The sequence below is a fragment of the Plectropomus leopardus genome, chromosome 21 (genome assembly GCF_008729295.1).
Source record: "Plectropomus leopardus isolate mb chromosome 21, YSFRI_Pleo_2.0, whole genome shotgun sequence".
Classification (NCBI taxonomy): domain Eukaryota; kingdom Metazoa; phylum Chordata; class Actinopteri; order Perciformes; family Serranidae; genus Plectropomus; species Plectropomus leopardus.
This window is the reverse complement of record NC_056483.1, coordinates 11,241,486-11,258,841: the sequence shown is the minus strand read 5'-3', so window position 1 is coordinate 11,258,841 and position 17,356 is coordinate 11,241,486. Positions and strand designations below refer to the sequence as shown.

Below are 17,356 nucleotides of genomic sequence, written 5' to 3'. Positions count from 1 at the left end.
GCAGAGCAGGAGAGAGACAGACATGCAGCGTTTTCTTTCACAGTAGTGTGCAGTATAGTGTGATATTGCTCTAGTTTTCTCTCGGGTCCAGCTCTATGATGTCGGGCTTTGTCAGGCGCTCTTGCTAAAGTGAAAGGGTAGCTGGGAAAGATAAAATATCGGACTCTGCTGATTATTCACTTTGTTTGGGAAAAAATGAACTGCTGATTGGTTGTCAAGAATTTCAGAGTTTGTGGGAAAATAAAGAGCAAGACGATTATATTTACGAATATTCATGGTTAACATTATGCAGTATTTATTATAGTGTTATTCGTCCTGAAACAAGTAGTTAATTAATGGATTAGTTGATATCTAAAAAAAAGTTAGCAACAATAGTTCTGATGACTGATGATTATTTTGTTGTGGTAATTTATCAAGCAAAAACGTAAAACATTAGCTTCTCATACATGAAATTTCGCATCTCTTTTCTGTTTTGTGTTATAATTATTTGTGAGCCTGGAAGGATCGTGTATTTGGTTGTGTGCCTGCATGTGTGGGCCTGGCCATCCTTCTGTATGCAGCCAGTGTTGCATATTACTGGACCCATCAGTCTGATATTTTTTGTGCACATTTATGATATGTACTCAAGGATGTCTTGTGGTTGCTGTGATTTACAATCGTCGAAAAACTTGTTTTATTGACTGTTAACTGACTGCTGAATCCTCACTCCTCTTAAGTGATCAAGTGATCAACAAAATCACATAGGAAAGTCATAGAGCAAAGGGCATTCCCTGAAAATGAACTCTGCTAATAACAGCAAGCCTTACTGTCTGTTGCAGGCATGGATGCATAAAGAGAACTGGATACAGCATTGGAGGCAGGGCCCTGCTTATAACTGCTTCAAACAATGTACCCATTTCGCGCCCTTTATAGGGTGTAATACATGTATAGTCAGGACTAAACACAGCATTAAATGTAGTTAATAGGCACTTACCATTTAAGTTAACACCTCTCGCTTAGGAACCAAAACATAATTTTACAATTATGGTTCGCAGAATCAGACTTTACCTGGAAGGAAGGAGAAAAAACTCCAGTGAAACAGTTGCAACGGTATGAGGAAAACACTCAATATAATGAGAGGTTTTCAAAAAATGTCCCTACAATAGAAATCAGGAGGTCAGAGCTAATATGAAAAAGTTATCATCATTATAACAAGTTAATTGGCAATGCCTGGTATCTCTCAGCTCTTCTATATCTGTCCATCTGTTTGTTTCTGTCTCTCATCTCTCTGTTTTTGTTTGTTCCTGTTTCGTCTGATGCCTCACACAAACTGACTGCATCAGTCTGTCAGCTTGAGCCAGAACTTCCATTCATTTCAGACTGAACGCTGCCCCCTCCAATTACTCAAGAGAACACTCTTCAAATATTAATAAATAATGAAAGTAATTGTTCATTGCAGCCATATTATTAATTGGATTTTCAGAATCAGATTAATTGCTAATAGGTTTCCACATACAAGAAATTTGCTTTGATGTGTTGGTGCCTTACATACACATAGTAAGAAAAAATACAAACAAAAGCAAGGATTACAAGAATCATGTAACATAAATGTAAAACAGTAGAAACTACTGTACCATACTATATTATACTATATGTACAGTATATCTAAATTCAAATCAGAATGAAAAAAAACATGCATAAAACAATACCAAATGTTTGCAGCTTTTAAAACATGAGGACATTTTCTCTTAATTTCATTGCAATTAATATATTTGGATTTTGGACTACTAGTGGGGCAAAACAAGCATTTTCAGGATGTCACCCTGGACTCCTTAATCATCATACTAGTTAGTTAGGCGCATCATTGCAGTAGTCTGTGTGAAAAGGCATTGAAGGCAGGCAGCAAACACACTCAGTTTGATGCGCGCGCGCGCACACACACACACACACACACCAGCACAGAACTGATAGACAGACGAGACTTGGGTCAAGGCTTGATGATCCCATTCAGTCTGTCTCTGAATAATGACATGAAAAGATGACAAGGTCGCACGTGCTTGGATCTCGTGTCAGATTGGGATCCACAGGGACCGGAGCAGTTTCACTTCTGTGGGCCAGTTGACAGCATGTATGTAACTGATGTATAGATTAATCAAAAATGTCACCTGGCTTTGCTTCCTCTAGTGATGACTGTTTCCCTGCATATCCCTAATGGGTAGTACAGTAAAACATGTATAAAACCTGCCTTAATTTAATTCCATAGAGGGCTAAGTGCTAAATATTCTCGCCAAGTGGATTTCTTTGAAAGAACTGTTAGCCTTCCAGCAGTGAAATAATTGGGCTGTCATTGCATTACTGGGGTTTTTCCCAACCATCACAGGCTGGTGCAATTCTGTAAGGACTTTGCCGATTGCCATTGTGTTTTAAAAAACTTCCTCATTGAAGACCCCCTTTAATGTCTAGTACCAATTGGCCTCTCTCTCACTCTATTTCTGTCTTTCTATCTCTCTCATCCCTCCCTCTGTGTGTCTGTCGCTCTTTTTTCTGCTCTTCTGTGCCAGTGCTCTGCAAGTTCATACAACTGCTTTCATGCCTCGAGATCTGTGAAATAAACACAAATGTTGGCCTGGCTCACGGACATGGCGCTGAGTGAATAATGATTACATTTTTAGGGCTGAGCTGCAGCTGAGGCAATACATTAACCAGGCTCCTTTCTGTGCCGTGGTGGGGCGTCAACAAGACCATCGCCATGACAGCATAATGACAAAAAAGAAAAACAGTGCACACATTTTCCCGCTTGAATACTTTTAACACAAAACACAAAATTGTCTGACAAGTTACACTATTCTTGCATCTAGGGTATAAATCATGTCAGATATGTGCAGTTGTATGTGCTGCAAGTGTCTGCACAGTACGTACAGTATGAAGCCTAATCCTGTGGGAGTGAAACTGGTGGTTGCACACACACAGCTGCAGCTAAAAGGCTCTGGCTCTGAGAAACATCATCTGATCTGTGCAAACACTTAAGTTGCGCATTCAGGACTTTTTTAAGAGACAATTCTCTTAACACCATCCTTCATAAATAAGTCCAATCCTCTACTCCACTCCCCATGGGGTCATTAGCTGGGTAACATACTGCCGAATCTACATTCCCAAAAGCTCATACTGATTTAACATCTTTTCCCTGTCTTTTTTTCAATTTCAGAGGAAATCAAAGAGGAATCAGAAAAATTAAGGTAAGCAGTTAATTAATTAAATAATTAATAAGGCATCAAGGGTCATTTAATTGGTTTTGTCACTCTTTCTGCATGTTCAGTCACTGTAAAATGCATGGCTCAATGCAAGCCTCTGTGTTGTGTTCAGACTAGTAAAGGGGATTAGAACAGTGTGTGTGTGTGCGCGTGCGCACATGCGCGCAGCCTCCAGTGTGTTTTTGTTTGTGCCTCTCTGCCTGGCCCGTTCCCAACAGCCCCTTGCCTTCTCATTAATGGCTTTCTTCACGAACCCCTGCCTAATGCTCAACTTGTTTTTGAGAGTCTGTGTGTGTGTGTGTGTGTGTGAGTGTGTGTGTGTGTGTGTTGTCCTCGTATACGGGCTGCCAAGTAACGTGGGCATGGAATGAAACGTAGCACCTCTCCTCTTCCCCATCCTCTCTCCTCCCTGCCGTTTTTATTTCCCTCTTACATTTTTATCCCTCTCTCCAGCTTTTCCATCCTCCCCAAATCAGCATCACCAGTAACTAACTTCATCCAGATTTTTTCTTAAGGTTAGGACTGCTAGATCAAGCATAGATAGATGTATGTGAAGCCACACCCAACTTGTACAAACTCTGCTGCTTTTGGATTAATCTCAGAAACTTTACAATTCTCACCTATTTTTCATGTTATAAACTGTAGATGCAACAGTCTCTCAGTGCCACTTAGGAATACAGATATACTCTTTTATTATGAGCCTGCCATCGAATTAAGATTGTTTCTCTTCGTGCATTCATTCTGTTGCACAGCTGACACGAGGCCAGATGTAACAAGGACATCTTAACAGTAGGGATGGGCAAAATCCGTCATCATGTATGTAATTTTATATCTCTAGAACCAAACATCTTGATATCATATTTTATATAGTAGATAAAAGTGCCACATAGGCAATGAGCAATATTGGCAATTTAAATACTGTGATATTTAACATGCAGGTATTGATGCATAGAGAGACAATGATGAATCACTATCAGAGCTTTAGGAAAGGCTTTCAAAATAAACTTTAAAGTATATATAATGACCTAAACAAAATGAATGATTTTCTGTTAACTTTAATGAGCCAAAATGCTAAAAAATTAGAAAATGCAGTCACACAACTGTAACGCCACCCTTAATGACATGGAAACAAAAGCATTTAAAATTTCCTAAATGATCCACACTCAGAGTCCCATCACCGTGAGGTTGCCAGGCAACCAGTGGGGTCTCCAGGTGGTACTGATCTTCTCATCTTCCTCTCGAGAGGAAAACAAATCAGCAAATTTTTCCCAAAATGTTGAAAGATTTCTTCAATAGTTTCATGACCACTGAGCAAACTTTAACTGCTGAAGAAGACATTGTAATGCTGTTGTGTTGATAGCTCCAGAGTAGAGAGAGTAAGGGGACCTTGAGTGGAGGCAGGGTTAGACTTCTGTCAAATGCTGTTGCCAAAGTGAAAGATAAACTGTCCAGCTCAACATTCTGCATATGTATGTAGAATCTGTGTGCGATGGGACACGATTTTGGTATCGGCAGTTTTCTGGTTTCAGTTTGTCGTCCCAGTACTATAAACTATGGCTGCACACAACTTAAAATTATGCTAGTTGAATCAGATTTTGTTCAATTCTCTTCAATACGAATATTCGACGATTCTTTTAGATAAAGTTTGAACGGGGCTCAGCGGGACCTACAGTGTGACAGCGGCTTTCATGTAATATAGTAAACAAGTTAGTGTTTTCAATTAATAACCAAGGCTATGGCGGGCCAGCATAGTCTAATTTGTCCTGCCATAGTCGAGTGGTATTAAAATATATACACCGTTTGGTTATTTATAGCGCAGTAGAGGCAGAGACGAGCGGCAGAACATCAGGCGCATTAAAAGTGAAACTAAACCATTCATTCTGCTGGGCTTAAGACTCTCTTTCACTTACAAAAACCTGCATATATCTCCTCTCATCCATCAACCTGATCTGCTGTGAACATATCAACAGATCAGTTATCCACCCCACGAGTGAAATTCAGCTGCTAAGGAGATAAAGAACTCTGCGTGCTGCGTTGCATTTACAGTCCCGTAAAAACGACAGATATTAGCAAGTTGCAGAAATTGCAAGCATTTTAACTGTGACATGAATTTATCATATCATATCTATCTATTTACTGCAGTACAAATCTGCCTTCCTTCCCAGTTAATGGCCATATTATATTTTATAAGCAGGCTCAGTCTGACATTGGGCTGATTATGAGGGACAGAGCCAGCCAGCTGACATTAAGCAGGGAGTCCAGGAATAAGCCAGAGGAGACGAGCTCCCTGCTATTGTGTTGTCTGTGTAGACAACACAATAGCCGAGAGAGATGTAGGCTGGGTCAGACCGTGCAGATGAGCCAGCCGAGTGGATGCTCTTTGCTGAATCACAGCTCTCCACTTTGATCTCGTGTCCAAAAGGTTTTGGAAATGATGAAAAGGCTGTTAAACGGATTGACATTATAATAAATTTCTGTCTATATATTTGTACAGTAGCTTTTTTCCTGCACTTGTTCCTATTTAATTTGTGTTACTCAACGCCTGTTTCCTCCTTTGTTTACAGAAAGCTCTTGTAATTTTTTTTGTTCCCCTCTGTTACTAAGCTCTTCACTCCTTTTCCCTTCTTGTTTCTCTCTATGATCTCTTGATCTCACTCAAATTCCTCTTTAATACATGCTATTCGATGCCTGTTTCCTCTTTTGCTTTGTAATGTCTCCCTCTCCCCCTTCGATACAAGGCACTTCATCCTTCCTCTCTTCTTCTGTTTCTCTCCATGATTGTGTCCTGCTGTGAGGTCGTCCCTCTAAAAAGAGCTGAAGTCATCCTTTTTCATTGCCAAGACATAAACAATGCAACCCCTCCTGCTCTATCCGTCTCCCTCCCTCCCTGCTTCCCTCCCTTTCTCTGCTCCTCTCTTATTTCAGCCAGTGCAGTCTGGGTGTGGTGTTTGTGCTCGGGGATGCTGTAGACACATGGCTGCTGAAAGCAATGGTCCATATTTTATGTCTGTGTCTCTGGTCTTTAAAAATTCAGAAAGAAACCGCTGTAACGTTTGATTTAAGTCCAGGAGATGCTTTGTCAGCACGAGCACACGGCTAAGCCTGAACAACAAACCTCTGGGATTAGTACCCCTCCCTAAGAGAGATCAAGTGCAAAATTTGAAGCAGTCAGGCACTACATTAAATTCGGTGTAATAAAGATTTTGTTACTCTGCATTTTCCCAGAGAAGCAGGATGCAGGGCAGGACGTCAAAGGTTGTTCTCTGCAGTGAAACATGCCTTTCTTCATGTTCACTTTTTTAATGCACTGTTAGTCAAGGGGAGTGTGAGTGTGTCAGGCTGATTTTTGAACCCTGCTTCTTTTTTAGTGACTCCAGCTGACAGACTGGACTGTGTGATCGCTGCGTTTATCTCACAGTCTCCATTTTTTTGTGTATTGTTCCTTCCTAGTCCGCCCAGTGGAGATGGCAAATCGGGTTCCAGCACTTTACCGCCAATCAAATCAAAGACCAACTTCATTGAAGCTGACAAGTACTTCTTGCCGTTTGAGCTGGCATGTCAGTCCAAATGTCCCCGCATCGTCATCACCTCGCTCGACTGTTTACAGGTCAGTGACGGGACAAGTTGGACTGCAGAACCCAAAATGTTTGCTCTGAGATCTTATGCCTAGCTCAACTAAGTCATGTTGAGAGACAATAAAAAAAAGCAATAGATTTTTCTAAAAGTTAATTGTGCAGGAAGTGTCATGACATGCAGTGTCTTCATATGTTTCTTGCCTGCAGAAGCTGATAGCGTACGGCCACCTGACGGGCAGTGCCCCGGACAGCACGGCCCCGGGCAAGAAGCTCATCGACAGGATCATCGAGACCATCTGCGCTTGTTTCCAAGGGCCGCAGACCGATGAGGGCGTACAACTACAGATAATTAAGGTGTGCTGCTGTCCTTGTCTTACATTGTGGCAGTTCATTACACAGATACTTTAGATTGTTCTAATTGCGCATCACAATCATAGTATTCCTGATATCTAATTAAATTAATTCAGGAAATTGTAAGGAGCTTTTTTTAAAAAGAAATACTTCACCCACCAAATTATCATTTGTATATCAATTACTTACCCCATGTTATGTTGAATTCTTCAAGAAAATGTTTTTTTTTCTTGCAAGCCTCCGGTGAAGGAAAAATCTAGAACAGAGAGAAGTCCTGATAAATTAAAGTCATAGGGGATCAGGTTTATCAACAGAAAAACATCAATGCATAGCAAATAAGCCATTTACAAATGTGTGCAATATAATCCAAGTCTTATTTATCTATTCACATGATCAGTGCTTTCCAAGCAGACAGGGAACTGAAGTAAAAGTTAAACTCGCTTCAATGCGGGACTCACATCTGTTTTGTTCTATGACATAAAATACATCAATTAATATTGCACTTGCAAACTACTGAACGTCATCACATTGAGCCGCACTGAACGCAGCTTTACAGCCTCGTAGTCGTGGTGACGAGTAATTCGTTATGGACTAACATTAGTTTTTTACTTCTGACGATCACATTTAGGTCTCAAAAAGGTGCAGGAACACAGGAACACAAAGAAAGACAGTTGAAAGGGCTGCATAAAAACATAAGATATACTAATAAACTTGTGCTCCAGGAAAGGATAAGCACTCAATGAGGGTCCCAAGGTCACTGATCAGCAATATAAAATACACAATTACTGAATTACTGTCACACAAAGTATTTCCTTGTAAAAGATTCAACATGTATCATTCTGATGTTCATCTCAATCCACCTCTGCCACTCTGACACCTCCTATCTTCCCTCTCTTTCCTCCAGGCTTTGTTGACAGCAGTGACCTCCCAGCACATAGAAATCCATGAGGGCACTGTGCTGCAGGCCGTCCGCACGTGTTACAACATCTACCTGGCCAGCAAGAACCTCATCAACCAGACCACAGCCAAGGCCACGCTCACACAGATGCTCAACGTCATCTTCGCACGCATGGAGAACCAAGCAGTATGTCCCACCCTCTGGAAACATTATAACCCATAATCTTGTTTATGTAGAGAGATGCACAAAAGTGAGAGAGAGGACAACTCCTCCCTTGAGCCATTGTGTGATAAACTAACAAAAGCCAATGTAGCTATTTACAGGAGCAAACAAAAAGTCTACGAGGTTGCATTTTAAAATGCTGCAACAAATTATGTAAATTATGTTAGGCATGGGGTCAGATTGAATTGTATTATAATGAAACACATTATATTCTTTAGGAAAGCTCTCTGCTTGATGGTTTGCTCAAACCACCTACTTCTGATTTCATTAAAGTCTACTGTTTGCTTTGTGTCCAGAGGGACAGTTTAGGTGTTGCCTTCAAAACAAAAGCTTGCTCTAATGTCATCTTTTTCTTTTTGAATGACACTTTTCCCCTCCTCACCTGCCTCCCTCCCTTCCTTTTGGACACATAGCTTACAAATCACAAGCTATCTTGGTCTCTGGCCTCCAGAAAGCGTGACCGCCAGGTAAAGCGTGCAGGACTGCCGTGACTTGCCTGATCAGAACTCTTAAACTCTTCTTCTGTGTATCTGTGTTTGCGCTTTTTTCCCCCTCTTCCATTCATGCACTCATCTGTTCTCTTCCTTTTGCTCCTACACTGCACAGGAGCAGGTATGCTGTGTATTTCTTCCACCATATGCTTGCCGTGGCTTTTTGTTGACTTGCCTACAAATCATCTCGCTTTTCCTGCACCAATTTACATTTTGATTCACATTCACACCTTGACCGTGGTTAATGTTTTATCGCAGGTCAGCTGTGCCCGTGTCGTTCCTGACAGCTGTTTGTTATGTTTTGTTTCTCCAAAGGGTCTAATACAGTTCTCTTAGAACAATGAACGACTGGTATTGAGTCAGACACAGACGGAGAAATATAAAGAAGCAGTCAGGGGTAGAGATAGAGAGACAAGGCAGACTTTGAGGCAGAGGCCTATTGTTGTGTTGTCACTCCCCGTGTAGTGTTGTGCTGCTGCACAGGGAGATCCACTCTCTGCGTTTGTGTGTAGATGTATCCTCCTGACTGCAGCTCAGCATGGTATGATCACACACACACACACACACACACACACACACACACACACAGTGTGTTTGTCTGGCTCACTCTCACACAGCCTTCACTATCCGACTGAGGTGGCATTTAAATAATGAGCTTAGTTTGTTTGCGCTGCCTCGCCCGTCCCCTCCAGCCGAGGTGCGTTGTCTGGCCTTGTTACCGTTGCTCATATTCAATACTAATTGTTTCATTCGGAACATCGTTTCATCAAATTGTGTTGCTTACATTTAGATGTGACAATAGCAGCAGGCTCATTTAATTATTGTTGAGCTGCATCTGGAAGTTTGGTTTTAAAAACAAGACATAATGGGTTTAATAAAAGGAATTTGTGTACGAAGTAGGTGTGAAATGCAGTTTGCCTTGTGGGAGAGAAAAAATTTTCTATGAAGCAACAGTGAAAAACAGATTGTATAATTGTGACTTGTGGCTAAAAAAGGGAGATGAGACAGACTACTGACACCAGTAGTGTTCCTGCACTTGGCAGATTTATACTGTTAATTATAGTTATTAATTGAAAAGCTAGTCTGCTGTAGATAGAAGAAACACCATCTATCATCACTGTTTTGTAAATGTGTCACACTGTTTATATTTCCATCTGTAACCCATACATCTCTGAAGTCACTGTGCTTTTTTTCTTCGAGTCACTCAAGTCTATAATTTGTTTTTATTTAACAATTATGCCCGAAAAATCTACAAATGCACTTGGATGGAAAATGCACCATGGGCTGTTGTTAATTAAGCTTGGCTGAAAGAACTTCCACTGCTTGTAATTGTTTGCTCTCTTTTTTGGATCAGTGTTTGCTATGACACAATAAGTGTGTAACTGTGAATATGAATACCTTTTCCCCCTCTGAGGTCATCAGTACAGATAGTTTCACTCTACTCAAAAACAAACTTTACCTCTGCCGTGAAGCAGTCTATTATCTGAAATAGGGCTGGGCAATATATCGATATTATATTGATATAGTGATATGAGAAGATTATTGTCTAAGATTTTGGATACCGCAATAGCATAAGCAGCACAAACTGACCTGAAGAACTGGGAGGCCACACCCACCACTCTAAGATCCAATGATCTGTGGGGTGACTACATCCCAAACTTAAAAAGGTTGCAACTAATTTGCTACAATGAATACCCAACAGCAGTAACACACAAGAGACCACGCCAGAAAGTGGACTGCAACAACCACAACACGAATAGTTTACAATTTAGTTAACCACTACACAAACGATGCCAACTTACACTTAAGCAGCAACCAGTGATCACAACCCAAAAGGCCACAAACTAAAAGTTACTGCACATCAGTATTTATCACAGGTACTCAAAACAAAGTCACGACACAAAAACTAGTCATCTTAAACAAAAGAAATCACAATTTGAGTTGCTGTGCAAAGTACAAAAACTAGGAAAACAAGCTGTTAAGGCACCCGAACCCCGACCTACAGACCAATATGGCTAACTTACCTTGCTGGTCTCCAGTGGTTTGCAGAGCTTGAGACAGCTTTAAAAACTGAACTCAGTGCATCATGGAAGACCAAAGATTTAGCCAACTGAAATACACTGAAGCATGTTCCCAGTCAGGATTACCACCAAAAAAAGGCAAAATGACAAAGTGGCAGGTGCTTAAAATCTGCCTGGTGGCTACCGAGTCAGGGTGCTCAAAACTGAAATCCCTCCTGAGGAAGCAGTTACCAAGTCGAAACACAATAGACAGCAATGAAACCACAATTTATCAAATTAGATGACCTCTACACTCAACAATGGTCACTGGACACAGAAAGTTACATTACTTCACCTTGTGGACATGTCAAAACCTTAATTTTCTGCATCCTGCTGATTTTTCCTGAATAAAAATAACAAAACATTACATACTCTGCATTAGCATTTTATAGGGATGTTTCAATTATAGTAATAAAACATTTGTTTAGCTGAAGAAAACCCTTCTGTTTTTTAATTCTTTTAAGGGTCTTTGCAATTATATAATTCTGTAATACCATGATACTATTTCTGAGATTCTTATAGTCCTGTGGAAATCTTATACCGTTGCAAGCCCTACCTGCTGTGTAGTACAACAAGGCTGCCATAATGAAAAGGAAAAAAATCAGAAAATTTGTCTTTAATAAGGGATGGAAACCAGGAGAGGGCTGAAAAATGGTTAAAATGGAAGGTTTGGCAATTATGCAGTAAAGTGATGTAATTTTCTGAACTCACCAGGCTGTTCAATTTATAACAGTAAATATTTGCCTTTTCTCATTTAGTCATTATATCAACATTAATTATAATTATTTATGAAAAAATATCATTAAGATTTTGTGAAAGCACAGATAATAAACCCATCATTTCAATTTCAATATTGAGGTATTTGGTAAAAAGTATTGCAATATTTGGTTTTCTCCATATCACCCAGCCCTAATCAAAAATAACACAATATTTATTAACATCACTTTTAGCCACAACCGTGTTCAAACGTCTTGTGACCCACTTTTAGCTCATGACCTACCAAGCTAAAGCCCAGCAACACTTTCCAGTACTCCATATCAGAAGCAGTGGTAACACATGTCAGCCATGACGCATCAGGTGGGACATGGCTGTATGAGCCATTTTCCATCAGAATTACCTTCTGCCACCAACAGACTGAAATAGACCTAGTTCACACGAGCCAGCATGAATCGATTCCACAAAGTTTGTCTCATCGCTGTCTTAGTAGCATGTCCTACTTCTCAGTGAGTCAGTCTCATATACATTTCCATAAGAACACTCGTCTAATGTATGCTGACACACTCTAGATGTTAAAAATCTTTTATAAGAATCTTATTTTCTCTGCTTTGACATCTGGAAGTGTTGTGGCTCTGCTTTGGGTTCAGTGAGCCCTCAGGGAATCTTGACAGGTTGCTGAAACTTGTAATTGCTGTTATGAGTTTGTTTACATTGTCTTAACCTGTCTTTTTCTGTGTGTGCGTCTCTGTGTGTTGCATGTGCCTGCTCTGTGAATGCCTTTGTTCTTCTTTGTGCGTACCGTCTTTGTTTGTGTGTTTCGTTTTTATTATTTTGTATGTGCGTGTGTGTGTGTCCCACAATCCGCCTTGCAGCTACAGGAAGCGAAGCAGCTGGAGAGAGAGCGGCACAGGCAGCACTCCCCGGTCACTCAGCACACTGAGCCAGACTCCCCCCAGCTACAAGCCCACATCCACCCACCAGCCAAGGGTCTGCCCCAGGAGGCCAATGGGCCCGTCACCCCTCCAACTCCCAGCATCACCATCCCATCCACCCCGTCCACACCCTCGACACCCGCCCCAGAGGGCAGCAACAGGTCTGTGTCTGGGGAGCAGGAGGAGCAAAGGGAGCAGGAGGAGCAAGGAGAGCAGGGGCCCGTCTATGAGAGCCCAGATCCAGAAAATGGCTCTGATTTCTGTGTGGCTGAAAACGAACAGACTGAGGCAGATCAGGCCACTGCAGCAGCACAGAGTAAGACTGCACACTGGCATTTTATTATACTAATCATTTTTATATTCTGCATCCTTTCTTTAATTACTTACCCTTTGTCTACCAACAGAACAAAAATACCAGAATGACCCTGTTGGTTTGCGATTTTAAATTGAGCCTCTACATATCACTGTATCCCCAATATCTGGTTTGTCATGGAATTATGTTTTGTGTAATTAATATATTACAGTAATCATCTGTTGATAACCTCCTTCAAAATGTATCATAACTTCAAATTTATTTTGTGTAGCTGTTCAAGAAACAACTTTAATATGTGCTGATGTGTGAAAACGTTTTGTTTGCCATCATGTATGTTTCTCCAATTTATCCCTGCGTTATGTCTCTCTCTTCATGTTGCTGGCTTAAATTATGTTAAAAAAGAGTTTGAGTGCGATTTTTTTAAAACACTGAAAAAGTGAGACCAGAAATTAAAAAATAGGGTCCTTAATAAGTCGTGAAAAAGAAATTTTGTCCATGAAAATGTGCGCAGAAACCTCCTTCATTTTAAGCTAACGTGAATTTATGACTCCCTATTGTTTTAATTATCTAATATACGTTTTATCTTATTTCATACATGACTAAATGATTTCGCTTTCTATTTGTTTAAAGCGCAAACATCCTCAAATGCTATGCAACAAGTTAAAGCTAAAACATAAGTAAATTATAACTAATATCCAGCCGTCTTTGTTTGCTAATGTGCTAAGCTAGCTAACAGTAGTAAGTCTTACCGTCGGTGGAGGAAACAGGAGTTTGGGTTAATCTTCGACGTAGTCAGCCGCGAGTCAAAGCTTCCACACTGTTTATCTGTTATCCGGCATCCCCAGTCTTGTGTTTTTGGCTCAGAAAAAGCAAAAAATACAACACTCTCCTCCAACCTTTGAGGTCATCTGCTAGCAGACCTGCAGGGCCCATTAGCACACCTGGTTCATTAGCTTGACAGGTCTCCTCGTGCTTAGTAACGGTTGCTAACGAAAGATTTGACAGTGTTCTAAGGTGGAGCTTAAATTAACCACTAACACTGTTACTAACACTGTAAATACTGGATTTCACAATCACATTTTCCAGGCCTGGAAAAGTCATGGAACGAATATAAATGAAAATAAAAAGTGTGCGTAAAAGTGTGTGTTTACAATAATGTAATATAATACAATGGCTGATGATGTCCTGGTTATGTTAAGAAAACATGCCTCAGAAAATGTAGGCGATTTTTTTCCTTTTAATTTTTGGCAATGTTGAATGTAGATTTAAAAAAAAAAAAAAAAAAAATTAGTGCTTTCTTTTTATTTTTTAGCGATTTTTTAGCGATTTTTACAGAAAAGTTGTTCTCATTTTTTAAGAAAGCATGTTTGGAAGGCATGTTTTCTTTAAACAGTTTAAGTGATTTTTTTAATCTTTTTTAAAACTTTTTTCCTTTGCATTTTCTGACATTTTTCTTTTCTTTTTTTTTTAAATGCATGTTTTTGTTTTTAAAAAAATGCCAAAATGAAACAATTTATCACTGCCAGAAACTGTAAAAGCAGAAATTATTGAGGGATTTTCTAGTTTCCAATGGTCCTTGATCACATCGTGTGTGATGCTGAAGTTATATTTAAATAGAGTTTGAATCTTATAATTTTGAAAAAAGCCAGGCAAGTGGGACAAGTCCTTTTGTCCACCAAAATGTGTGAGAACCCTGTATATTTACATGCTGAGCAGGTGTTTTTGCTGATAAAAAGTCACATGTTAAATATGCCTGATAAAAGCCTTACTATTGACATTTTGTGCAACTAAATTCAAAGAAAAGAAAAACAGCTTGAACCAGTGTTTACTGTTGCAAACATTTGATACCACATCCAGCACCACAATGGCTCATTCACTGTGAAAGCTGGTGTTGAATATAAAGAGCTAGATTAAAAATAGTTTGTCAATCACGTTGTAGCTTTATGGATGCTGGCCCAGAAAGCACTATGCTTATAGCATATCGGATGTGTTGATTGCCCTCAGCACATTTTTTAGTCAACAAAGAGGGTGAGTGTGTTTTCTTAAAAATGTGCGTTTGTGTTATTTAGATGCAGCAGCCCAGCAGCATCCAGAGGCCGGCGAAGAGGAGGACGAGGAGACCCCAAACTATGAGGAGAAAGCCCAGGAAATCGTCCAGAGTATTCTACAGGAGGTGGTCAATACTGTTGCAGGAGGTGAGCTGTCTTCTGTCTGCTGAAAAAATATAAAATAAAATTATTTTAAGGCAGTGGCTAATTAGTCACAGATAGTGTTATAAAATCATACTTATCTTTATTTATAAGTACATTTTTATCCCTAATGTAAGAGTCATTGAGCTACTTTCAATGGGAAATAAAAGCATGAGCATAAAATAAGGGATTACTTGTACAACCCCTCTTAGAGTCAAGGAGTGTATTTGTCATGGTGCATTAGCAGCTCATTCAACAGCAAGTTCAAGTACTCAACGACCCTCTCTGCTCTGTGTTCAAGGCATCTCCTATAAACCCTTTTTTTAGTTTGCTTACTCTTTGTTTGTGATGAAACAAAAGATTATTTGAATTCACCACCTGCTTCTGTGAGTTGATTTTTTTAAAATGCAAAAACGATCTCTTGCAGATTAAGAGATCCAGCAGAATGCAGCTCAACTGTGCAATCAGCCACACATTTGATTTATTCTCCCATTATATTCACTCTCTGTTTTTTAAGAGCCCTGACACACCAAATCGGGCTGTTTGTGTAAGTCTGCAACCCTAGTTTTTGCACTGTGTCCCACTCTATTAAAACTATTTAGCCATTGTCAGCTGTTTTGGGCCGATTAAGTTGTTGAATCACTGTCGAAGGCGTTGGAGCCCATCGGTAAGTGAGATCACTCTGATTAGCAGTTCAGCTCAGTGCAAGAGAAGAGAAATGGAAGTGAGAAAAGAAAACACACGGCTTAAGTCAAAAGGGTGTGAGATTGAAACAAACTTGTTATATTAGGTAATTTTTTTTAACCATTGAGCTCTTCAACAGAAACCTTTTCGTAACTGTTTGTGTTATTAGTTGCCAGTGCTCTGTAAATATCCTTTGTTCTTTCTCTCTCTATTTGTTGTGTTATTTATGTACTAACTGGCTGACTAGCACCTCAGATCTGTCCTGTCAGTCTTCCAGTTTCACCTTTTTAATGATGAGTACAGACTACCTCTGCCAGGTGGTATGAAGAGTTATTTCCTCTCACGCTGGCGCAGAATGTATGTGCTGGTTTGTCATTGACTGTAGTCTTTGTGGTGTATTCAAGCGCAACTCTTTGGCCAAGACACAGTCATCATGAGGCAACGTCGGGCTTCATCAGCGCTATTTCTTCAGTGTGTCTAGACCTCTAAATCCATATAGAAAAAGGAAAAAGGTGCACTCTCTATATAAGCTGTACCTCAGGTGACAAGTTGACTGTGCTTCAAGGCCGGTGCCCATTTGATAGATAACAAGCAGCTCTCTGGGTACAAAATGTGTCTAAAAGGAGAGGCAAAAGTCTCTAAACCTGGTCCTCTGCTAAAAAAATATATCCTGGTATGCTCCACCATAATTTTAGGGCATGTCAAGCTCCCTGAAGATCCCTTAGATGCTGACAAAAGGAAGCCAAAGCACCCTGTCTTTGTGTGTGAAAGTTGAAAGAAGCTTTTATTTTTTCCATGACTGCCAAAAAATCTTCATTAACTTGTACACACAAAAGAATAGTGCTTTGGCTTCCTTTTTCAAATACACTTTTACCCTTGAGCAGCAATTTGACAAACAGGCTTTAATGGTCGGGAGGAACACTGAACAGAAATGCACTCTAGTATCCTCTTTTAACCTGAAAGTTTTCTTGGATGCTGTTGAACCTGCTGTTTGTTAATGTGCCCCCGTCGTTTTTCGCTCTTTGTACTTGACTAGAACGCCATGTCGACTCCACATTAAGATCTGTTTAATGTTGCTGGACAAAAAGCATGTAGTCCTGGTAGAGGATGTTTTAAGGTGTTTTATAAAGGACCTAATGTGCTTTTCTGTATTTTCTGTCAATGTTTAAAAGCTGGATTTTTATAATAAATGTGGTCAGTTTCAAATAATGAGGTAAACATATTTAAAAGTATTCCCTGTGAGCACAAAACCTCAGCCTTCAGACTGTTCTGAATGCTCTGTTTACAATATTTTTTTCTACTTTAAGACAAGCTGACATCAGCTCATGACGAATTTCTTTATGTAGCTTTCTGCAATAGACGACGTACTGCCAGATTTTACATTGCATAGCCTAAATTGCTAATCTAGGTTGCAGATGTAATCTAGGATGCCGATGTTGTTTAATTTGCCCTGATTTTGGATTTTGGATTTCTGCTGGAACATGATGGGTTGTTCAGATTTTAGTGTAGAAGCTTTTAAAGGTGATTTTTAAGGGTAGAAATTGCCACTTTACTCTGTTACAGTCATTCCAACGGCTGCAATAACAGTGCAGAGACGCCAAGAAAACCTGGATATGTTGACCAATCAGAGCAGACTGCTTTTTCAGGAGGGGGGCTTAAAGAAACTGGCACTAAAACAGAGCATTTCAGACAGA

General features: G+C 40.0%; 1 protein-coding gene across 2 annotated transcripts in view; it reads left to right on the top strand.

Annotated features, from left to right (window-relative positions):
* The window catches only part of arfgef1 (ADP-ribosylation factor guanine nucleotide-exchange factor 1 (brefeldin A-inhibited)), a 65,704-nt gene that overhangs the window by 17,276 nt on the left and 31,072 nt on the right, over window positions 1-17,356 (top strand). Inside the window, exons 2-8 of one of the 2 annotated variants that reach the window (XM_042510128.1) lie at window positions 3,185-3,215; window positions 6,681-6,837; window positions 7,013-7,159; window positions 8,061-8,240; window positions 8,690-8,743; window positions 12,417-12,792; window positions 14,859-14,984. In XM_042510128.1, coding sequence (XP_042366062.1) covers window positions 3,185-3,215; window positions 6,681-6,837; window positions 7,013-7,159; window positions 8,061-8,240; window positions 8,690-8,743; window positions 12,417-12,792; window positions 14,859-14,984 — 1,071 coding nt within the window. The remainder of the gene's footprint in view (window positions 1-3,184; window positions 3,216-6,680; window positions 6,838-7,012; window positions 7,160-8,060; window positions 8,241-8,689; window positions 8,744-12,416; window positions 12,793-14,858; window positions 14,985-17,356) is intronic. The other variant, XM_042510129.1, reaches the window with a different exon arrangement.